This window comes from Lepisma saccharinum, chromosome 20 (genome assembly GCF_977018435.1).
Source record: "Lepisma saccharinum chromosome 20, izLepSacc3.1, whole genome shotgun sequence".
NCBI classification, from domain to species: domain Eukaryota; kingdom Metazoa; phylum Arthropoda; class Insecta; order Zygentoma; family Lepismatidae; genus Lepisma; species Lepisma saccharinum.
The window spans coordinates 6,329,203-6,355,456 of record NC_139248.1 but is presented as its reverse complement, the minus strand read 5'-3'; the positions used below and the strand labels follow the sequence as shown (position 1 = coordinate 6,355,456).

Below are 26,254 nucleotides of genomic sequence, written 5' to 3'. Positions count from 1 at the left end.
GGCATGACAGGCTTCAAAAGCCTGCATTCGATTGGTGAAATCCTCAAGCGACGTGTGTCGCCTGTTGCTTCGATCTGATAGCTTCCTAAGATGACCTTCACGATTGAATATTCTGGACAAACTATTGCTTCATAAAGTCCTGTTCTTTTGGGGTGTAAAATACGTGAACACGTGATTTTCCCGCCCTCAGTTCCAGTTCAAGCTTACCACGTGACGTAAACTTTATTAGGAGCTTATACTCCCTCAGAGCCTTGAATTGATCGTGGGCGCCCCACTGACCCAAAAAACGCACCATTCAGGAATTTCAATAAACGGATCGACTCCCCCTCCCCCGTGTAGTGCAAATGGAGGCATGCGCTGGGGAGGAATTTCATAACTTTCGAAGTTGTTGGGAACAGGCTCTCAGCGTGAAAGGAATGGGAATCAGCATCAGATGGCATTCTTCCCAGGTTCTCTATATCCAATGCTGGCCCTGCAAACCCCCCCCCCCGCCATCCCCTTCCCCACGCATCTTGTCTAATGGTAGTAATTAGAAATGCGTTATTTCAGAAATCTCACTGTAGGTAGCATGGGTGTACCCATACTTCTCTCCAAGGCGAAAACAAGCCTAAGAAAGACATTTTTAAATACTTACCCCCCCCCCTTTCCTACTTGCTTCATTGTTTCAATGTTGAATCACACAGTGCTCGAAGTGTAAATTGTTAGCAGCAGGTATTCATCCAGAATTTTCCATCCGAGGGAGGGGATTAAGGGTAAATTTAGACCCAAGATAATCATAAATTATGCCTCTTTGTGAAAATTTTAGGGGAGGATGTTGAGCAAATTTTGGAGGTGTGTGCGATGTGTGGATAAATCATTAGCTTCGAGGATGATTCATGCTTTCGGATTAGCTAGGAGGATGTTCCTATGTTTAATAGGGGGGGTGGGCATAATATATATCACTTTTTTGGTTATTATGTTGGAATATCGGCAAAGCTAACTTCATTCTGGTATCGAGAATCAAAATAAGTTTTTTTTCTAAGTGAAATTAACAATGCCAATTTCTAGAGACTAATGTAGTTGGACCCCTCCTCCTTCATCTTGCAATGTCATGTTGTCAGGAAACTGGTAATGTCTATTGATTGCAATTCAAACTAGTTTCTAGATGCTAGAACCCAGTGGCGTGCATACAAGGTAAGCTACTGAAGCACTGCTTCGGAATGCAATTCGAATTTTGTATAATTCCCAGGATAATTAGACTCCCCGGAAGTGTCGAGAGGCATTTTTGCGGAGCCCGTGAAAGACTAAAATGCCGCAATGTGGCATGCAGTGTTTTTATCAAGGCAGGCCTGCCCCTAGATGTACTATTGTTTATTTAAAAATTATATATTCAGTGCTTGGCTATGTAATTGGTCACAGCACGATACTTCTAGAACCAATTATCCTTAGTTGTAGAATTAAATGGATACTTGTTTACTGTTATTTCTAATTTGTTAATTGATTTTGTTGGAGGTTAATAGTATTTGTCTCAATTTCCTTTTGTATATTTTCCATGCCATACACTTTAAAAGGCTAAATTGTACTGTACAAAAGCACATCACATACTTGAATTGAGTTTTTGCAAGGGAAAGTCAAATGCAAACCTTAATTTGTTTCTTGTTTATTATCTAGTAGTTTATTGCATGTATGGTTGCACAAGTTGGCTGCATTTTAGCGTGGGTCCATTGCTGGCCTACATACTGTATATGTTCAAGTCTGAGTTACTGTCTAATTACCACAAGAAGAATTTTTGTGGTGCACCTGCAGTCACTTATGAGCCACCGCGAAGGTCTTTCCACCCATCTGCCTGCACACTGAGGTCATTGTCGAAATTCTTCCTCTGTTTGTAAACTTGCTAGTGTGGTAAGCATGATGAGAGAGATTAAATTTTTATTTGCTCAGAAATGTCAACAAGTTTTTTACTTCCAGGTGGCAAGAATCCACTGCCTGATCAGTTTTGGAGCCCTGAGGTCGTTAATAACAGTTGATCTCTGATGTAAATTTTACCTGTACGCAGTCAGTTCCATAATTTTTATCCAACTATTAAACTTTCATTTGGCTCTCCCCCATATAACATACAATCTTCCTACCTTGGTTGCCAAGTACAGTGATACGGTTCACAGAGAAATTACGATTATTATTATTATTATTAATATTGTAGAACATTATTGTCAGTTTCGCTAATAAGTTTGAGCTTAGTGTAAAATGTGAATTGAATACTTTTGTTAATTCCTGTTTTACAATTATATTAAATCTTCCTTTCTTTTTTGACAGCTCAGGTTTGCCCAGGACTATTGGTGGTCATTATTGGCTATGTTGGCTGTGACATTACTTCAGCTGTTATAGCATGGTTTGTTGCTGTTTCCTGTCTCACTGCTTCTTACGCAGGTGCAATGGCCAACATTGTGGACATTGCCCCTAATTTGGGAGGTGAGTCTTATTCTCTGCAATTGCTCACAGGGCTGAAAGTGAGCCGAAATGAAGCGGAACTCTGTTTCGGCAAATCAGTTTCGTAGCAGAACTCAGTTCCTGCTGCGATATTGGACATACATTTTATTTATTTAATTTGCTATAGAAATGTCCATCCTTTGTTACATTAACAAAGAGGAAATGAGAAAGTTCTTGCAACTAAATTTGTCTCCTGTTGGTGGCCGGCTGGAAAAAAATAATATATTGTGTAGTCATTGCTATTCGTTTAAGATGTTAATGAGAACCTAATCTCTTGAAATGACAGATGAATGCACCACATGAACACAATAACAAACAATAAGAACAAACCAACTTTGGAGAGTACTGCAACCTTTTCTCTCAATAGAAAAAGCATTGATGATAATTGTAATAAATACCATTGTTATATTAATATATATTTAATACTACTACTGCTATTCGTGTCCTGGAGCCTCTCGATGATGCAGTGGTAGCGTGGTTGGCTTGTAATCAAGGGGTCTCCGTTCGATACCCGGTGGAGGCATGTAGTGGTTCGGATCCCTCTTTAATCTGTAGGTCCAATCCCGATTAGCCTTCATATGCATAAAGTGAACTTAGAACACCAACTCAATCGATCAACTATTTGTGTTCATTCATTTGTTGTTGGCGTTCTGGATATGGACTGAAAAGACTTTAAGCACTGACTGCTCATTAAAATACATGTATTTCATTTGCCCTGTGTCATTACCCACTTCAACTTTCTTATTATACCCTGTCCCAGCTATCTGAGAAGGGGGCAGGGGGAATCGAGTGGGTAGAGTGAAGCAGTACATGCTGCAGAGAAGGCTGGTAAATGCAGTCGCTTTTCTCCCCTCCACGAAATTCCATTCCTCTGATGTGTTCTTGCGTCACTACTTGCATAGAGACTTGTTCTTGTTTGCTTTCTCCAGAGATAGCTGGGACAGAGTGTAGGCAATACTATGGTTTATATTCAAATACCACCTTGGTGGTCAAGAAAATGAAGGTCTCACCATTGAAGGTTGTGGATTGGTGTTCTGCCCTAGGCATGGATCTTCTGTGCCTGTCATTCCATCACTCATCTAATCATCATGCATCCTTACCAGTGGTGCAGGAAAAATCACACACAAAGAAAATGAACTTGTGTGTGTGTCAGCATAGGTGTAATATATATATATATATATATATATATATATATATATATATATATATATATATATATATATATATAGTTGCCACGTTCATTGGTTCCCCAGGCGGCTGCCTTTGGAACCTTACCCTGCCCGCCCCTCTCCTAATGAGCCAGGACCTCCTTAGCAAGACCACCCCAACAAAGCTCCAGGCAACGCGTTGTTGCCATGCTTTAAGAGCGCGGTGGAGGAAAGTCGACGCGCTGCACTCAAAGCATGTGACATAAATAAATAAATCGACACAGATAATTAATTATGGTGTTTCATTATTTCTGTGACACGAAAATACATCATAATAATCATCTGATTCGTCCAATCTTGCATAGCATTTTGTAACGTTTAATAAGAGAATTTAATGTGGCTTACCTTTATTCATCGTCCGTCGTCACTCTCTCCAACGTGAATGATGAATCGCTCCTGGTTATGATCAGTGTCGTGATGCATGTACTGGCTTTCAACCTTGATGACATGCTTGATGCATGATGACTAGCTGGGAGTCAATTGTCGCTGCACCATCCCGCAATAGCTGACACACGCTAGCACTCAGTGTAGGGGTTACATTGTTTTTCCGCACGAACAATTTGAGCTGAGACCATACTAGTTCGATTGGATTCAGCACACAATGGTAAGGAGAAAGACGCAACACTTCATGTCCACGTGAGTGTGCAAGCTCGTCCACTACATATTTTTTTTTTATATTTGCAGATTTAATGACATCTAATAAAACTGCTTTTATTGGAACTGGGTTTGGTATCGGGATCCTGTGCTGTTCCATGAACGATACAATATCCTGCAACTTTGTATTCATTGTTGAGATTTTGACCAACAGGCGCGAATGGTAACTAGCATTATCCATGATAATGACGCATTTTGTATCGATTGGCATATTTGCCAAAAGATAATTTTCGAACCAATTTTCGAAAACTTTTCCTGTCATTTCATCGTGGCTGTCCGCTTTGCAATCTCCAATGTTCTTTGCTGACAGATAGAGACAATTTGGTACCCATCCCTCACTGCCCCCAGCATGGAGCACCATAATACGTTTCCCCCTCCCTGATGGCGACTTCAAAATACAATTGCATGTACCATCGTCCCACCCCTTCTTGACTGCATCGTAGGTGTCGTACCAAGTCTCGTCCAAGTAAATGAGTTTGCAGCCTTCCGAACGCAGGTCCTGTAGTCTCCGCAGGTACCGGTATCTCCAAGCAACAATTCTCGCCGATTCCATTATTACATTCTTTTTCCTTAAACGACCAAACCGAAAACCAATTTTTTTTATTAGTTCTCGAAGCGTTGTTTCTTCATAAGGGAAGTCTGACACACTTTTTAAAAGTTTCAATAGTTCACTCACTGTCGGTGACTGTCCTTTACTATAGAACTTGTAAATCTCGCGTCTAATAAAATCGCAAGTAAACTCGTCCACTTTGTTAAATTTTCTTCTTTTATTTCCAGGCTTCTTTGGTGTGACTGGACCTCTCCGAATCACATTTCGCACGGTTTTTCTGTCTAACTTTAATATTTTGGCTCTCTCTGCAATGGCTCCTTTTCCTAGCTTTTTCTTTTCGACATATTCGTGCACATTACATACAAATAACTGACTTTGTTTGTTCAACGTTTTGGTTTTGGATACTTTTCTGTTCGGTGCTCCGGAAGTGCTTGGTTGAGGATTATCTTGGTTCGTTGAATGATCTGGAACTTCGGTTGTGTTCCACGGTCGCCACATGTCGATACAAACTCTGTTTTCCCGTAAGATTTCTAAGATATAACAATAAACTAGAAAAGAAATTTAAAAAATACACTTTGTCAATCGAAGAATACGAACTCGCATACGCACCTCACACTGCTCTCTTGTTGCTGAGTTTGTGAATGTGAAAGGCAGCGAAGAGAAGGCCTTGGGGGAGGAAGTGACTTGGCAACGTCCAGCCTGTTGACAGTATGCTCACCCTGCACGCGTCGCAGGATTGCAATATTCTCAAGGGTGGGAGGATCTGGTTTCCAAAGGAAACCGGCGTGCTTTGATGCCGCCTGGGGATCCAAAGAACGAGGCAAGTATGTACAGTGTGTGTGTGTGTGTGTGTGTATGTATATATATATATATATATATATATATATATCAATCAGGCGCGGAACGTCCATGTAAGCTGGGTTTACACTTTATTAGTTCTAGTAAAATGTATGTAATTATATGGCAAAATTCGTAAAAACTTCAAAGTTCAACTCGGCTCGATACTAGTCTTGGAGATTCTGTTTGTTAGATTGCAACACTTCAGCACCAGGGGGCACATGGGAACTCCTGCCTTCTGCTTGCGGAAAGTTGTAAGCCTTCTGAATGTTGCCTTACAAATTTCTGACCACGTAGGAGCAGTGCCTACCGTATCTGGATGGAGAAGAGCAAGAAATATAGGGAGAAGAGCGGGTCAAACCCTAGGTTTGTAAACCTACGGCCACAGGCTTACAGCAGCATTGCAAACCCCATGTTCATGGATGTCCGCAGTATTTCTTTCCACCAGGGAGGATTAAGGAATGTATTTTTTTGAGGGGTTGGGGTAAACTAGGTATATTTTCCTTCTCAAAATATACTAATTCAATTTGAAGTTAACATTTTTCTGCAACGCCCTTACAATAATTAACAATTTGATGTGACTGAAGTGAAATTGTGTGCGAAAATGGTTTACATTCATTTTTCAGGAAGTGTCTCCTTGCCTTGTCCCTTCTGGACATCCATGATGTCGTTTAAACTCCGAAATTATGCTGCATACTACTGAATTGTTCTGTGATTTTCATATTATTAATATTAATTTATAACAAAAACAAAAATATAAATTCGAATGGTTCAACCAACGGCATGGGTTCGACGTTATACGTGAAAAGTTTGAGACAACTCAACCACAACGAAAAGTGGCCCTCTTGTTTTATTTATATACCCAACTTACAAACGACTTTTTAAACTTGTGCGAGATTTAGCGCCATGATGCTTGGGTTGGCTTCACTGAATACACGCCAGCGAGACACAGGTCCTGCAAGAGGAGGGGCTCCAGCTTTGTCAGGTATGAATGGTTGACTGCAAAGGAAATTTGAGCCGGTGGTGCTTCGAGGTTTTTTTCCAGGAACAGGGAATTCTGAAGCAAAACTCGAACAGGAAGGGGAAAAAGAAGAAACCTAAAAATGAGCAGGATACAGGAAAGCTAGATACAAATTGATGTGCTAAATTCTTGTTTCTGTTTTTAGCTTGTAGGAGAGCATAAACATCAGAAATATTAAGATCTCTGTTTTCCGTTTATGTATGAACTCAGCTGGTAATAATTGAGCTAAGAAGTGCAAAAATAAATAAATAAATAAATGTTAATGAAAGCTGAACCAATTTTACAAATCTCATGTCAAATGTGAACTAAATATTATTAATTACGTAGTCTGTGATTCAAACACTCTTCCAACAGCGTTCGAAAAGCCTGTTTATGATCTTTTAAGTGCTAGATTTGCTTTTACAGTATCCTAAGAAAGCACTTACATGTCCTTTGATAGAAATTTCTGGATATGTCCCTACAATTAGTGAGCATTTCTTTTATAATTAATATTGTATTTTTTTAATTTTTTTTTTTTACTAATTATAGGGAATTTTAAATGGTTAAGGCAAGAGAGGGAATTTATTTATATCCAAAAGGGATATTCCCCTCACAGTCCGAAAGATCACTGCTTTGAGCAGTGACCAATTTTGGATCTGGTTTCTTTTTGTTTCCCCGTTCTTGTTGTCAAGGTATTGCTTTTGTGAATTCCATCTATTGAAAGCGGACTGTCAGCCCTGTGCTGTTGTGTGATAGTGAAGTGCATTATGGAATAAAGTGAGTGTGACTGTGCGGTGGGGTGGAGAACTTGTTGAAGACGTCGTTATCCAGCAAAGATTTTGCTGCCAAGAAAAACTTGTGGATGTAGGTAGGCCCACCCCTTCCTTCTCTAGCAGGCATAGTAACAGAAACGAAAAATAAAGTGCGCCGATTTTGTGATTCAGGGTACGAAGCTGATACTTGGTTATGCGGTTGTGAAAAGTATTCAGCACTTTTCTGTTTCCTTCTGTTTTCATTTATTTATTATTATTATTCATTTTATGTAACTTTGCATATTTTTTATCCTTACATTACTCATTATGATAGGAAAAAGGCTGACTTAATTATCAGTTGAAATGTAGGAGATACACAGCCTAGCAAAGAAAACACCAATCCCAGGGATTTATCCAGAATTTTTAATTTGGTGAAAAATTCCAGGGTAGTGTTCTGAAAAAATGGGGGGTCGATGTGTGTGGACAATTCACTAACCATGTCAGCCCAAAAATAAGCACAACGGGAAATAACCTTCATCATGATAGGCTTACACTGTTGGAAAGGTCATGCTCCGCCACTGATATCAGTGCTTAAAGTGGTTTGTCAATATCCAGAATGCCAATCACAAATGAATAGGCATGACTACTACTACTACTAATAATAATAATAATAATGAATACATATTAAAGTAATAATGGTATTTATATTTGCATCCAAAGTAAATGTACAGTGCTCAGAAAAAGTTTTACACATTCAGGGTTTGTGATCATTTTATTGTACTAGATACATGGAATCATATTCAAGAGTACAGGGGAGACATACAGACAGACAGAAAACAGTGCAGCCATGCAGAAGAAAACAAATCACACCAGAAGCACAAGATTGAAAGTGTGGGATGCGAAACACAAAAGAAAGGCAGTGTAATACCGTGTACCTACGGCTCGCAGGCATGCTTGGTATCAACAGATGGGAGTTCGAAGGCATGCTTGAACACGACAGGGCATGCTAAGGATAAGAGCATCCAACTTCTCCTGAGGAAGACTGTCCCACTCTTTAATGGCAGCCTCCCGCAATTGCACCTTTTTCACAGGAGGATTTTCGCGGCTGACTATTGCTCGCTTCAGGTGACCCCATGCATGTTCCACGTAGTTCTTGTCTGGAGAATACGCCGGCCACACCATGCTTCGAATGCTGGGCATATCAAGGAACTCTTGAACCACTCTGGCTCGATGCTGTCGAGCGTTATCATCCACCAGCGTGAAGCCATCCCCCACAGTTGTAGAGAAACCTGCTACCACGGCTTCGGGAATAGAGTTTCTCTACATCAGACCAGTCACGTGACCCTGGAGAGGAATTTGGGGCGTACGTTGACCAAACATGATGGAGCCCTCCTGCTGCTGGTGACTTTCCTGGATGAAGGGCTCATTCAATCTCTCATCTCAAACCCTTATGCTTTTGCTTAACGGGTGCAAACTGATGGTGACCTCGTCTATAAAGAGCGTGTGCTCCCACTGTTCCTGACTCCATTCACTGTGCATTGTTGCCCACTTTACACGGTCTCTCTTATGGTGTGGTTTCAGAGGAACCTTGGGTATGGGTCTTCTTGACGTCAATCCTTCCTCATGAAGTCGATTCCGCCTTGTCTGATTGGAAACATTTGCTCCTGAGGCCCTCCACAGATCCTGGCACAAACTGTTAGGAGTTGCAGTGGGTCTACGACGTGCCGAAATCACCACGTACCGATCTTCCCTGTGTGTTGTTTTGCGTGGCCGCCCTGTCCTTGGCCGATCAGCAACTGATTTTGTCTCCCTGAACTTTTTCCACACTCGAGAGACATCACTTTGGCTCATTCCAACACGGGCAGCGACGTCCACTTGGCGATATCCCTCTTGCAGCAGCGTTACAATTCGAATGTATCAGAAATGGTTGCTTGAGGCATGTTGCCCTTCGTTTCCCACCCGCTCTCTGTGCAGGTTCCAACTATAAGTGTGGATAAGACACGGACAATGCCTCCCATCTGTCTGCTTTCAAATCTGCTCAGGAATCATGTGGCAACTACTGCCCTCTTTCTGCTAAATATCGAACTCACTTGGGCATTATGTCTGTTTCTGTCTCGGCATTGCTCAGATAATGAACATTGTATACCTTTTGGGGATATTGTGACTCAAACCGCATGCAATCATAATATGCAAAACTTTTTTTGAACACTGTATATGATCTATCACATCTGTCATTTCAGGAAATTGGGTTCACATTACACGAATAGCACTGACTGAAATATACAAGGGTCGTTCAAGGTTGACCGGGACTTTAATTTCTGCAGAGGAAATAGGTAGCAGAAGAAACACCAAACTATGTCAGTTTTTCAAAGTATTCTCCGTGCACGCCGAGGTACCGTTGCCATCGTTCTGGCAGCTCCCGAATTCCTTTGGCGTAGAAAGAACTTGGTTGTTGTCGTAGCCACTGGAGGACAGCGCTCCGCAGTGCTTAGTCTGTCGTGAATTTCTTCCCTCCCATGGTCTTTAAGGGGTGCAAACAAATGATAATCACTGGGGGCTAAATCCGGACTGTAGGGGGGATGGGGCAGAACTTCCCAGCGCATGTCGGCCAGAGTTGTTATTGTCACATTGGCCGTGTGAGGGCGGGCATTGTCATGGAGAAGAATGACATTTCCAGACATCCCAGGTCTTTTCTTGCGAATGGACTTTCGTACAGCACCACTCAACAATGTGGAGTAATACTGGGCATTAATCGTGCTCTCTTTGTCCAGAAAATCCACCTGGATAACGCCCTTCATGTCCCAGAAGACACTTGCCATGATCTTTCTAGCGGACTGCTGAGTTTTGCTTTTCTTGGGGGGTGGGGAACCTTTATGCTGCCACTCCATGCTGCGTCATTTGGTCTCTGGGGTTGAATTGTGCAACCATGTTTCATCACACGTGATGATGGATTGCAACAATTCATCACCTTCTGCTCAAAACCGATTCAGAAGCTGTTCAGACCATCCTGCGTGTCCACTTCTGATCGAATGTCAGCTGGTGGGGAACCCACCTTGCACAGATTTTGCGGAAGCGTAAGTGGTTGTGAATGATTGTCTCAACACTCCCGACACTGATATTCACCTCGCCAGCAATATCCCGCACTATTACTCACCGGTTCTCAAGAATCATTTGCTTTGTTGAACGTGCGATATTCACTGGTGTGACTGCAGTCGGGCGAATGTGTCCATGCGCTTCATTTGCCACCAGCTCCCGTCCTTCGCGAAACTGCTCACACCATTCGTACACTCTTGTCCGCGACATCATTTGTTCACCATACTGTGCTTGCAATCGTCTGAAAATCTCAGCTGGTTTCACTTTCTCCTTCACGAGAAATTTGATTACAAACCCCTGCTCCACAGACACACTGCTTGCCGCCATGTTCGCTGCAACTGCTGTGCATGCGTGAAATACGTCATACTCGCGAAGGAATACATTACGTCACCCGCACGTTTCATCATGATCCGGCTATTCATAGATTTTTTACGTACGAAAATCCCGGTCAACCTTGAACGACCCTTGTATTATTTTCTCTAAATCTCTGGATAGGGAACAAATTTAGTACAGGAATTTCCTCTTTTTTCTCTTTTATCTACTGTTAACACGAGCTAATGAAGCTGAGTTGAGTTGGTGTTTTAAGTCCACTTTATGCACAGTAAGGCTAATCGGGACTGGACCTACAGTTTAAAGTGGGATCCGAACCACTTATGCCTCCACCGGGTATCGAACCTGGGACCCCTTGATTACAAGGCAATGACGCTACCACTGCGCCATCGGGGAGGCCAACGAGCTAATGAAGCAAAGGATGAACTTTCGTATAGTGTGTTAAATAAATGAAATTTAGGTCCAAGTCACAGCAGGAAATGAGTTTCGGCAACAAACTGTTATGTCTGAATGGAGTGAGTTCTGGTGCTCTCTGGCTCACTTTAAGCTCTGCTATCAATATAGGTCATTCCACTTTAGAACTGGCCGCACAGCTCTCAATTTTTAAAATAAAGTTTTCATAACTTTGTAGAGCCAGTAAAGAAAGGAATTCGGAAAATAATTTTGAATTTCTTAAAAATATAAAGGCTATTTAGAGGTGTTAAAAACATGTACAATTCCAAAATGATACATCTCTAGACCTCATTCCATTGTTTTGCATTTGATTTTAAACAAATAAAGTGACCTAACTAGTACCACAATGTATTATAATAGGGTCATGGTGGTTTGAGTTATTTTGCACAGGGAAGTAATGTAGACAAGCTCCAGATAGAACAGTATGCTTGCAAGCTTGTCAAAGTAAATTGTCAGCTTAATTCAAACTTGAATCTAGCTTTAGAAGGCAACTTCGAGCTTGTCAGAGGAAGCTGTAAGCCTGCAGCAAACCAGCACCAAGCTATCTAGTTACTGTGTCTGAAGGTTGCAGCAAACATATTCCATCAAGTTTGCTTCAGCAGGCTTCTATAAATATTTTTATTTTTGAAAAACACAATATTTCATGCATAATTCCATTTAGAACAGTCAAGTGAGATCTCTTGTGGTTTGCTTTCACCATAATATATATATTTGTAATACAGGGCTCCTATAAATGATTCATTCGATTTCAAAACACTATATTTACCAAAGTATTGCACATACAGATATGAATGATACATGAAAATAACTGTAAACTCGCAAAGTTTTCCTCACATTCTACAAATGTTCTGTGCCCCCTCTGACCACATGACATACATCCATAGAGTTCCACCCATACATTTTGTATGCCGATACCATACTGCTGTACTCTCTTCTGAATGCACGCTGCACTGCAATAACAGATGAACATCTCGCATATTTCAACACACAAGAACTCTTTTCTTGGTTTGTCGCCATTTTGTACAGGCACTGCACTCGTGCTGCCAACTGGGTCACAATGCAAACTTGCCTAGTTTACAGTTATTTTCATGTATCATTCATATCTGTATGTGCAATACTTTGGAAAAGTGTTTTGAAATTGAATGAATCATTTATAGTAGCCCTGTAGATTTATAGCCACTGAATGCCTATTTCCTATCAATCTAGAAATTGGTCAAAGCCATATTGTTACGACCAACAATCCAATCATCAAAACGTGATCCAAACTATGACTTTGAAGTTTCAGTGCAGTAAAAATCCTCCTGTTGGTGGGTTTTCCGTAAGCCAAAAGTGCGTGCACATACATATCGACACCAGCTACAGCAAAACTTGTAGAAATATAATGCTTGCTTGCATCATGCTTATATCAAGCTTGTCATATCCAACTGGCTTTGAGAAGCTCCAAGCAAGCTACCTCAAGCTTGCCACAAGTTTTCGTGCAATCTGGAGCAGCATCCTACATCTGGCAATGGGGTACAAGAGTTACAATTAGAATAATACAGAAAAGCAACATAAATACATTTTATTTGATAGCATGATTATTGTTTGTAACTGATCAGTAACAGTAAATTCATGATGAATTATTTGGACTTTTAACCACTGTGCTTTCCCCAAACACATCGTGTAACTACCTACATAAGACCACAGAACATGATACTACCCTGAAAATGGAGACAGGAGGAGTCAATACAATACAATACATTTATTCATCGTTAGACATTGTACAATGCAATAGATGTCGTCAGTTATTGGTTACATATTTGTTATTGTATATATGTAAATATATAATTACATATATAGAGAGGGATTACATGGAACTATAATTAATATGTTATAGATACTAATATGAGAGTATGTGTGTTTATAAAGTAAGAGTATGTACGTAGACATAATACAATTATAATATTAGTGACGATGAAATAATATAAATATGGCAGTGGGAATATACATAACAATAATTCATAGAACAGGAAATAAACAATACAATACATTCTAGAATATTAAATCATTTTTGGGATGGATTTCGAATTCTTCTAGATTGTAGAAGATCTTTTCTTTTAACCAAAGTTGAAGTACACTTTTAAATTTTTAAGAGAAACACTGTGAGCAGCTTCTGGTAACATGTTGTAAAACTTAATTCCTAAATACTTATAACTATTTTGTGTTTTACTTAATCTGATTGATGGTGTGTCGAGCTTGTAACAGAATCTTGTATTGTGTCTGTGCACAGTGTGTCTTGCGTTATAATTATGTACATTTTGTTTTGTATACACTAGACAGGTAAATGTATATAAGCTTGGCACAGTCATAATTGTTAGTTCTTAAAGAGATTTTTACAGGAAACAGACTGATCAAAGACTCCTGCCATGCTTCGTAAAGCTTTTTCTGCCAGATAAATACATCCCCAGCACCAGATGAGTTTCCCCACAAGAGAATTCCATAAGTCAGAAGGCTATGAAAATATGCATAATATGATTGCAGCAACAAATCCTTGCTAATGCATGTTCTAAGCTTTTTAAGTAGAAATACCACCCTGGCAAGTTTGGAACATAGGTGATTTGAGTTCATATGCGTCTGAAATGCTGATAAATAAAATTAAACCAAGTACAATGGTTAAAAGTCAAATTCATCTTGAGTGTATCGGTAATCTTTATAGTGAGAGTTGCAATTTATTGCTTAATTATCTGTAATTTTTGTGTGTACTGTTAAAAATTAATGATTGTTTTAATTATTAACATGCATGCCTATGTATGGTTTCTCTAATTGCAAAACAAAATGCTTTTTGCTAGTTGTAGGAAGGTGCTGCCATTGCTAATTGTCCCTGTGGTAGATGTGGGCTGACTCCAACTGTCACCTGCTTCTGATATTTCACAGTAATTTACAATGACAGACAAAAATACGTTTAGAATATTGCAAAATCGATACAAGAGGAAAGTATGGGGTGTGTATGCAGTGCTCTTTTTTCACGGAAAGAAAGTTTCGAGACCCTTCATAAGTTCCTTAGCCTTTGTTATGGTAATACAAACACCATTGATCAGGTGCAACTTAGGGGCTGGATGACCCAAGTGACTGCTCTCAGCACCATCCTTGGTGAGGGAGAGGGGCACCAATCACGACCATCCCCCTATACTAGCACCAATACTTTAATTCTGATCACATAAGCGTCAGGCACGTATTTAGAACTATATTTCAGGGGGAAGGGTCCAAACCAAGTGTCTCAGAGATGATGATGATGATAATGCTTAAATTAAAATATATTATATAAAATAATACTATTATTTTCCTGTAGTTTACGGTTATTACAAGCATAAGAAAACAGTTTTTCTTTGTGACGTTTCAGGAGAACACACGCTCCTTTCATCAGACATTTATTTTCATTTTGACTAAAGATACAGTTATAACAATGGTTAATAAATTTTAAACAAAAAGAATCCATTATATAATGGATGTTGTCAATGTTACATTGTTGTAATATAGCAACTTAACTGTGAAAAAAGCAGTCTGTTTTATTTTTATTTCAGATTTTTTTAAAATTATGAATCCCAAATATCATCAGGTAATTCAAATTCATCATTGTTTTCACAAAGTCTCTTGATGTTTTCTGTTACATTAAATTTTAAAGATGGTGGCTTACTTATTTATGAAAATAAATGTCTGATGAAAGGAGCGTGTGTTCTCCTGAAACGTCACAAAGAAAAACTGTTTTCTTATGCTTGTAATAACCGTAAACTACAGGAAAATAATTCTATAATGCAAGCAATGCGTACATACAAGAAAAACTATTAAAATAATACTAATTACGATATATAAATTAATATTATATTATTACATGAATAGGTAAAAAGACCATAAGAATAGAGATATAACAGTGCATATTCATTATGTAGCTTACCTGCAGTTAAGATCGGAATAATTTACATAAGAACAAGTGCCCTGGCAATTAAATTAATGCCAAATAGATGAAGAATTGAATATTTATTGAATATCAAAAATGATGTTAGATGCAGTTCGAGAAAAGTTAGTTTTTTAATTAATATTTTATGCATATTGTTAAGAGTAGTAGTTTGCTTATTTTTTTTTTTTTGTAATGCCATTCAAAGCTGTATGATCCCAATATAATCCTTGCCTTTCAATACATTTAGAGGAAATTAATAACCACTGATTACACAACAAATGCTAATATTTTCATAATTTAATTTTAGAACTTTGTAAGTCTTTTGGGAGCCGTCTGTACCTCCTGCACCCCCCCCCCCCAACCTAAATATGTCCTTAATAAGCATGACTATTTGTTTGTCTCAATTTATTTGTAAGTCCACTTTATGCACAGATAGGATAATCAGGACTGGAAGTAGAGTTTAAAGTGGGATCCGAACCACTATGTGCCTGCATCTGGTGTCTGGCTATTTGCTTGAGAAAGAGTTCTTGGATTAGCAAGAATTAATTAGTTACTGCTGTATAACATAATAAGGACATTGCAAAATTATATATCAATTTATGCCGAGAGATTACTGTTATTTTGATGTGATTATGTAGATATTAAATGAACACATACCTACAATAAACGTGTTCTTTACCAGTAACACTTATTTTTTAAGTAAAGCTATTATTTTTTGTTGGTAAAGCCATAAATACATTACATGGTCATGTTTTATTCACCTTGCCTGGGTGAAAATTTTATCTTCAGCCACTCCTGCCATTGATGCAAACTTAATCATAAAATGCTACTGTAAACAGTGCAATATGTTTGTCCATAATTGTACATTTCAACATTCATAGATTTCTTCCATTAACAGGAATTATTATTAGTTTTTATTCTCAATATGAAACAATGGTGCTAATACAGTGTATTATTGTATGTTGCCAGGGGAAAAATGTGGTGTATGTTATAAGTGCATGCTCATATACTCTATTTGAAAGATTTGCATTGGTACTAATTTTCTGTATTTTCCCCCAGGGCCAATACTTTCCTTTGCCCAGACTTTCCACATGACGGCAAGCTTTCTGTCACCACTTGCAGCAGGAGCTCTAACACCTGATGTGAGTATTCTGTAATGTATTAATGTTTCCAGGAAGTTTTGTTCAGTTAAAATAAATGTTAGCTAAATTTGTTTTCCAAAAAAAGCATAACAAGAGTGGAGGGTGTAAAAGAAACAGGTGTATTAATAGGTAGGGTCACCATTAGGCATGTGAGACTCGTACCATCACACAGTGCCTTATACTTTAACTCTCTGGCGGGCATGCTGGGGGACTTTGTCACCCCACGGTTTTTTGCCATGCCAAGACACGACTGGTACCATCCTGCCATCCGCTCTCGTATTCTTTTATTGGAGTTTCTGCTACCAACGGAGGAAGGTGCCATTCTTCTGTCTACCTTTGTCTAAATACCAGAGGTGCATTTTCATTTGCTTGCAATCTTGGGGTGACTGAGTTCCCCCACACACCTTCTGCTGTAACTAAAATTTTAATTTTAATTATTATTTTTTTGGTTACTTTTGCATCTATTATTAGTTGTATCACCGATCACTATTATAGCAATCAAGTTTAATTTTTATTTAATATTTCTATCTATTCATCATGCCATTTATCAGATAAACAACAACTTCTTATTGTATGCGTGAAAAGAAATAAAAAATACACATTTATAAATATTTGTAAACTCAAAGACACAAACATAGTATGTAAGAACCTTATTATTGTGCGATAGAAATATAATAGAAACGTTCAAACTAAAAGATACAAATACATTATGTAAGAACAACATCTTATTATTGTATAAGTGCAAAGAAATTAGAGAAATAAATAAACATTTGTTAACTTAAAACACACATAAAATTTGCAAGAATCTTATTATTTTACAAGCGAAAATAAATAAATATCACATAAATATGTATAAACTCAAAGATACATATATATTATGTAAGAACCGCAACTTTTCATTCCATGAGTGAAAATAAATAAATAAATAAATAAAAAATAAACATTTGTACATTCTAAGATGCAAATAAAGAATGTAAGAACATGTCTAAATAGAGGTATTTAATTATAAATGTAAAACAAGCAATTTTTTTAACGAAAAAAAGGCTGGGGTGACAGACCCCCGTGCATCTGCTCGTGTTATAAAAAAGTAGCATGCCCGCCGGAGGGTTGATGCCTCACGGGTCCAAAATATTCAGTGCTTGAAGCAGAAATGACTAGCTGGGGGATATTTGGACAAGCATTGGGTTCAGCTAAGGGGATGATCCTATGGTTTAATGTGGGGAAGGAGATGGTTTGTGAAAATTTTGCTAGCTGGGGTGCATCTGTTTCCTCCTGCATCCCCCCTCACTTTGAACACTGATTGAATCTTTTATTCATTCATTTCTTGTGCAAACACGATCATGTTAGAAGAAAGAAATGAAACCTACATAAATGATGCAGCTTCATTTCTAATCAGTATACCTAGTATAGAAAATAGGAAACCGAAGTTTCAAACAGGGACCACAAGTCTGATGTGAAAAGATCTTGTGAAAGGAATATTTCCACCATAACACAGTTGATGGATATGATTTGATTCTTGTTATTTAGCTTTGGTTTTCTGCCACTTTTGGCTAATTGTGGCAGTGAGGATGAGTGATGATGTGATGAAATTGATGAAGGAACACTCACAAAGAATGTCCAGGCCAGGATTCGAACCTGGGACCCTTGGCATCATTGTGCACTGTTCTAACTACTACGAGTACACCGGAAGTTGTCTCACAGCACAGTTGGATTCGTTGTTTGTGACCACAACTCTACTTTTTCCCATCACAAACTACTGTTCAAGATAGTACAAACACCGTAACATGATTTTTTGTGCTGACGCTGAAAGACACTAACACTGTTAAGCCTTGTTTCCATGTTAATAAAACATTATTATTATTATTTTTTGTTCAGCATTTTAATGTTTTAAAGACACTAAGTATGAGGGTGTGCTGCCTTCCTCTTGAATTTTATTATTTAACTGAATTAAGAAAAGATGAAAAGAAGGGATACACTGTGACAGGGTAACTTGCCCTGGTCACTATATTCTCCTTTTGCATGAAGCAAATCCTCAGCTAAAATAGGAAAATGATGTGGACATACTTTTATTTAGTGTTACTTCGTCAACCCCACCTCCAGAGAAGGGAAGTTTGCTGATGTTGCCACTATGTCAATGTGCCAGCAAGTTTCAATTCAAGAAATTAATTGAAACATTAACTGTATTCACATCTTGCATCCAAGTAGGCATAAATTCCAGTTTATCCTCTCGGGACCTGAGACTTTGTTTATAGTACCAAATATTGATTTTCTGCCACTTTTGGCTAATCGTAAAGATGAGGTTGAGTGATGAACACCCATGTCCAGGCTGGAATTCGAACCTGGGACCTCTGACGTTTAGTGTGCTGTTCCAACCACTCTGCTGCAGAGGCCAGCTATAGTACCAAAACCATGTGTATGGTTCCCCCCTCATTGTTTGTGGCTAATTGAACATAAGAAATTGAAAATATTTTTATTTCTGAATAATGAATAAAGGTATGTGCACTATGCATCAGTGGCGTGCGGTGACATTTAAACTAGGGTACGCAACATGGGCCAACCGAAATGAATTATGGGGGCCAGAACCCCCCCCCCCCTCCCTGACCATCATGTTATTCAGAAAATAACTTCTTTCTACAATTTTATAATGGGAAATTTCTCATCCTTGTATCAATATCCAAATGTAACGAGGTAAAATATATGTATGATATTTTATATTCACAAATATATTCTGATAGTAGCTACGTAGAGTCCAACAATTGAGCTTCGATTATTTCCTTCATGGAGTGCGATGAACATTGAACGGGAAGGAAATGGGACAATCATTTGCCGTCCTTTCAAATTTCATGTAATAAATTTGATAAATCTCAGTATCCTCTACTATTTCACAACACCTTTCGCAGAGGAAACCAACGAATAAGGCCAACAATAAAGTTTCACTGTTTTTCTACTCAGTCAATCACTCTGTAGAGATATTTTTTTTCTTCTTCTCAAAAATCAAAATACTAATATACTGCTTACCATCGTTCACAACTCCTGCCTGAAACAATTCTTCCGACTCAGGAACAGACCTTCCATTTCGGATTGTTTACAATTTTTTCGTAAATGCCGAAAATCCCTTCTCCAGAATGTCATCAATAACTCCCGGTCCCCCTATTTTATCACTTCACTGCACCGACACACAATAGAGATCCTGTAATGTAAATAATATGAATGAAACACTCGCTGCAAATTCCACACGACAGAAGAAAGAAAAAGTCAACCTCCCACGCTACGTTGTGTCCGGTCCCGCTATGCCCGAAAACCACGAGTTCTTGTGTACGAATGAATCGGAGTTGCCAGTCGACAAAGTATTTTGTAGAAGGGAGATAAGTAAGGACAAGTAGAAAATACGTCAGCATACATCCCAGAACACTTCAAAAGCTAAACTACTGTACATCATTTTGCAATGTCTGGCGGGAGGGAGGCTCATTCGAATCCCATTGTAAGCATTGTGTTTTATTATGTTTTTCTTTTATCATTCATTCATATCGTCAGGTCAACAATCAACACCCATGCTATGGAACTCAAATGAAATGTTGATCCCGAAAGGAGATAAACAGATACTCTCATACTCTGAGAATTGTGCGAAACTTGCAAATTGTTCACATATTTTCCCCTCGACACAGTGACAGTCCATTCTGGTCCTCACCTCCCTATACGAAAAAAAAAAAACTTGCTAGTGTAACTTTAACCTCACATAAATATTTTATATGTGATAGTTTACGCGTATATTAAATATGATCTTCCACAACTACATATTCTTGCCCTCCTCTCTGATTCCTGTATCACTTTTTATAATGTATTTTTATTGCAACCCAACAGTGATCTATCTACGCGTGGCTGCTAAATGCTAGTAAGCTAAGCATTCCAGAAAAAAAATATGTTGACTACTGTCAACACTGCATACGCTGTCAAAATCTTGGGTACCCTCGATGCTTAGAACCGGGAAAGAAGTGAGAGAGAGGGTAAGCGCGGGCAGACCCAAACACGTGGTCGGGGCTGATATGAGCCAATGGAGTTACCTTCCGAATTTCTAGGGTACCAAGCAGAAGAAACAGCGTCTTTCTGCGGAAATCGGCAGGAACGCGGATCGGGTGGGTGCCGAAGTCACAATCGGGATCATTTGGGACTGCCTTCAGGAAGGCAGCAGCGTGTTCGTGCGGAAATCGGAATTTCTTGCAGTTGAACTGCTTTCGGAGCGACAATTGTTGAATTTTCATGTTCGGGGAAGACGAAAAAAATGTTTATTTTTTCTTAGTGTGTTGTGGGTACGCAGTGCGTACCTTGAGTATCCTGAATGCACGCCGCTGCTATGCATTTCAATTAGTAGACAATATGTAAAAAAACTTTTAACATTATCAAATTTGTTTTCTAAATTATTTTCATTTCTGTTCTTACAGCATCGCACTGATAAACCATTTGTCAAATTAAATTTCTTCACTGAACATGCATATGCTGCAATGGTTAGTGCTATCATCTTTGATGCTAGAGGTCCCAGGTTAGACTGTTTGATCGTTCACCGCCTCTGTCACGAAAGGATTTCCTTTTATCCTGGTAAAACCAGACCGAAAGCCATTTTTCCAGGTGGTTGCCGGCTTGAGCTGCCAGTTACTACACCCTTCCGGCTCTTAACTCGAGAAATGCCCAACCATTAAAATTAAGTTAGACTGTTCAAGCCAATGATGTGCACTGAGGATAAAGGTAAAGTTCTCCATGCATATAGCCCCATCCATTCCATGAAGGCATATTTAGGGGACGTGGGAAATTCTTGATCTTGGCCATTTTTGGAGGTGATGTGATCAGCACCATTATCAGACTACTACATTTACCCCCAAGGGTTGCCCTCAGGTACCCATTGATTTGATGCTGGGTGAGCCCCAGAACCACTTTATGTGGGGACAAGGCTGGAAAAATTCTGAACTTAGATCACCCACTCCGGGTATCGGACCCATCTCTACCACATGGTAGTCAGATATGCCCTATGACTAGACCATCGTGCTGGGAGTAATTCCAATATTTACACCACAAATTTTACACATTATATTTATGTGCAGGGTGAAAATTTGCTGTAGTTTTTGTAATATTTAAGCACAGATAATTTCATTCAGATTGCTTAAATTTTACAAAAACTACAGCAAATTTTCAATGCCTAGTTACTTTTCACACACCCTGTATAATAGCATATGGCTTCAAGCCTTATTATTTTGAAATGAGGAAGTAACTACAGTAAAAACTGCATATCCTGGAACCTCTATAAGAAGGAAACCTGTAAATACGGGAAAAAAAAGTCCCGAGAACGGACCAATTTTATACCTGAAAATGACCTGCTTAAGGCGGAAACCTCCTTGACGCAGAAACGGGAAACCATTTAAAGACCAACGAGATATTTTTATTCTCAGTAAGACAGAAATTTCGTCCTTTATTTTTTTCGCTCGCAAGAAAACAATGCAATACTGTAAGTGGAACATGCCTCTGTTGCCACTCGCTTATCGGTAACATTGTCGATATGAAAGAATGCGCTACAATACTCATAGCCAGTGGCGTACGCAAGGGGGGGGGGTTACCGGGTTTAACCCCCCCCCCCCTTGAGCTTTTGAAATATTATGGAAAATGCTGTAGAAAAAAATAAAAAATGGCTAATTTATCACAATCAAAGATCTGCGACGGTAGTAATAATACTAATAATAATTTGAATTATTATTCCCATGCAGCATGAAGAAAAACACAACATTCCAAACATAATCTAAGCGGCCGCAAAATTCAATTTTGCAATTTTTTTGCAAAAAGTCACGCAGTGACTCGCGAGAATTGTGAAAATTCCTTGCTTCGTCGCAGTGTACCGACCTTATTGCAAACGTTCTTCCCGGTACTGATTTCACATCCCCTGGTGAACTCTCAAGTGATGCTGAGTCTACATCCACATCATTAAATAATGTTGAAGAAGTGCTTTGTGAATCACCTAGAAGTGATAAATGTGTTGGAATGTCTATAAACTTACTTTTCAACGAAAACATAGACTCAGTGGAATTTAGCAACATGTATTCTCGCGCTTCATCATCATCCTTGGCGAGTTCCATAGGTAAAGATAATGTAAATTCCCCCGTGCATATAGCACCGTGCCATGAAGGCACACGTAGTGATGTGGGGGGCCCCAAAGATTCTCGATCTCGAACTATTTTGAAGGTGATGTGATCAGCACCATGCTCCGGCAGCCTTCATCCCCCAGGGTTGCTCTCAGGTACCCATTGATATGAGGCTGGGTGCGGAGACAAGGCTGGATAAATTCCAACCAATTCCGGGAATCGAACCCGGATATCCCACGAAGTTGTCAGACTAGACCAGCGCGGCTCCTTGAATGAGCTTCATATTTCGATTATTTCAATAAATTTAATATATTTGCTTGTTTTTATGGATTTTCTTCACACTTTAAATGTCTCACCTATCATATACAAATAACCGTTGTCTAGACAATTATTTCGTAACAAAGAAACAAAAAAAATGTAATTTTGTTCAATTGCTTTCATAAATATATTTATGTAGATCTTTACTACTTAATAATAGTAGTGATATAAGTAGTAACAGCAGCTGCATTAGTAGTAGTATTAGTAGTAATTAAACTAATTAATTAAATATAAGTATTAATAATTAATTATGATGGTTATTAATTAATTAAAGTATAATAAAACGATGGTTATGTGAATTTGTAGAAAGTTTTCGAAATAACACCCCCCTTGATGAAATCCTGCGTACGCTACTGCTCATAGCTCTTACGATTCCGTTTCTTTCTTTCATCTCTTACCCTCTTTCTCCACCTTTCTTTGTCTATTTCTCCTCTGTTCTTTCATCATCTTTCTATTTTTCTTATCTCTCTTAGACTTTCTTTTTTCTTTACTTTTATCTGTCTTTCTTCACCTCTCTTATTCCATCTTTCAATCTTTCTCTTTCCCTCTATGCACATCGTGCTACAACGACAAGGGTCCCGGGTTCGAAAAGATACATAAGTACATTCTGTACATTCTTACAATACTCTTTGTAGTTTGAGTTACTCTTTTAAGTCCACTTTATGCACAGTAAGTCTAATCGGGACTGGGCCTACAGTTTAAAGTGGGATCCAAACCACTTGTGCCTCCACCGGGTATCGAACCCGGGACCCCTTGATTACAAGGCAAAGACGCAACCACTGCGCCATGGGAGAGGCCCTCTTACAATACTGTAAAAAGTGTACCAACATGTTGTGTAGTTACATAATTGTAATCTGGGCTTTGCTTATTGCGACTGTTTTGCATTTTTATTCATGTACATACATGCATTAGTACTCTACATTATAAGTAATGCGAAATGTAAATCTGTCTTTCCATTATTTCCTGCAGCGCTGTATACTGTAGTTTAAGTCAATCCTGTATAAGTTTGAAAACTGTTAAGACGACTGTTAAGACGGAAAATTTTGCTCGGAACCATCATGTTCCGGGATAGACAGGTTTTACTGTATTTTGTTTGCAGATGAATTACAGGAAACATAAGACTTTACGGTCCTTTGCCAGATAGGATCCAGGGATTTTCAGAGCATACACCTCTGCTTTTAAAATTCCCCACGTGGCAAAGTCCATGGGGTTGAAGTCAGGTGACCAAGGTGCCCATTCGTTCATCTTTCATCAGTGCTATAGCAAACCTGTCATCAGATTCATTAAATTCAGACATGTGGTATGACATATGCACCCCTCCCCCAGTTTTGGAGCTCCTCCAATGTGGTCATGGCACCATGTCATTATGCCGTAGATATTCGCATGTTCCTGCATGCTCACTTACCTGGGAGATGTATTGGGCGTGGGAGACCTTTGATGTGGGTGGCACGTTCTCCTGACCTCACACCCATGGACTTCTTTGTGTGGGGAATTATCATTACCATTACCACATTGGAGGAGCTCCGAACCCACATTACACAAGCTGCTGCCGCCATGACACCGGCAATGCTCCAGAACGTATTTTGCACCACTGCCGATAGATAGAAACTGTGTCGTGATGTGGATAATGCAAATGTTGAAAGTAATGTGTAATGAACATATACCACGAAAAACATTGCTAGTGAAATCATTATTTCAACAAACTACGATACTTACTTTAAAAACCCCTGTATTTTAACAGCAAACCAATGTTTTTAGCAACTTTATGGGTAAGAATATTGATATTGTTTCTCTTTATCTCAACAGAAATCAGTGGAACAATGGAGAGCAGTGTTTTGGGTCACAGCAGCTGTTGCTATAGGCACTCTCGTCTTCTACTTTATTTTTGGCACAGCCGAGGTTCAGAAGTGGAATTACCCAAAGTCTTCTGTGAACGAAAGCCTAAACGGAACTGCAGCTATTATTAATGGCGAAGAAAATGATTCTCAATTAGAACAAAATTCCTTATTAGAAGTTCCAACTAAATCCTAGTACAAACTAAGTTTGCAGACTGCACACACATAAAAGTCCATAAATAGTTTAATTAAAGACAGTAACTGTAATAAGTGTCTTCAGATACTGCACATTCCATGTGATAATGATGCAACAGAACATGTTCACACCCAGTATTATAAAATGTGAAGTTTTATGTGATGATTTATCTTAGTTGATGCGATTATTTTATAACTGTTTAGTTAGCTTGATAGTTACATTTTGTCAATGTATACAAAACAAGCACTTTGTGTATAAGAACTCATATATTGATGGTTTTCAAGTTCTCAACTTGATATATGCATTTCTATTCAAGTATTTGTTACAGGTATGTTGTAAATTAGTTTTATTTTTTTGTATTTTTAGTATTTATCGAATATAATATTGGTTCTAGTAGTTTGTTGGCATGTGCTGATATTTTTACAGTGTTGCAAATCCAGATATTTTCAAAGAAGAAATTTTTAGTGGAATAACCTTTTTTTTTAAATTCACTTCATCTTAAATGCATAGAAGCATTAATTTGTGGTTCATTAGTGTAAGAACTTTCATAGCATTGCAATCTCATGAAGAAAAGCAAGTATTTCTAGGAATGTCAATGTTGTGTAGGTGATTGTTACAAACCCTTAACATGTTTCTGCAATGCTTGGCAGTGAGAGAAAGCTGGGCTTGTTTTATCTCATTATCACAGATCATTGGTTACATTAAGATTTGGCACACACAGGCATAGGTGTAACATTGCAGGGGGCAAGGGGGTTCACTTGCTCCCCCAAAATTTTTAGGTTACTAAATTTAAAAATTAAAGATACTTTTGTTAACCTCCTGGTACCAGAGGGTCAAAGTATTGAAGAGTATTTTTTTATGATTGCTCAAATGTAAGTTATTTAGCAAAGTACTTCTGGATTTTATAGATGGAAAACGTGTCCATGCTACCTCCGAAAGTCTCAACTTCGCTTCTGTCCCCAAAAGTTAAGTCCTCAGTTTGATTATGCCCTCAAAGTTAAGTCCCACGTTTGTGTCTGCCTCCCCAAAGTTTGACCTCAAGTTATGCCCATGCACACAGGATATGTACAATAGAAATTTCAGCGAAAAATGCAAGCTTGACCAGGATTCGAACCTTGGTCTGTGGCATAACATGCCATTGTTCTTCCAACTTGGCAACTGAGCCTCCCTGGCTTTGCCTGATGTTTTCGCCATCGCTGTCACGATTAGGTAACACCGGTTAGGGATTTATCCAGAACTCTGGTGAGTTAAGTTCATATTTAGGAGACATAGGATGAATTTAGAGCCAAAATGAACATAAGGGCTTTGCATAAAATGTTAGTGTTGAGGAAATTTTTGGAGAATGTTAGGGTGGGTTGGATAAA

General features: G+C 38.8%; 1 protein-coding gene across 3 annotated transcripts in view; it reads left to right on the top strand.

Annotated features, from left to right (window-relative positions):
• The window catches only part of LOC146003686 (sialin-like), a 187,465-nt gene extending 161,478 nt beyond the window's left edge, over positions 1-25,987 (top strand). For all 3 annotated transcript variants that reach the window (XM_083142047.1, XM_083142049.1, XM_083142050.1), the window contains 3 exons: positions 2,293-2,448; positions 16,337-16,419; positions 24,666-25,987. In XM_083142047.1, coding sequence (XP_082998173.1) covers positions 2,293-2,448; positions 16,337-16,419; positions 24,666-24,890 — 464 coding nt within the window. In that variant the 3' untranslated portion in view covers positions 24,891-25,987. The remainder of the gene's footprint in view (positions 1-2,292; positions 2,449-16,336; positions 16,420-24,665) is intronic.
• The last annotated feature ends 267 nt before the right edge of the window (positions 25,988-26,254 follow it).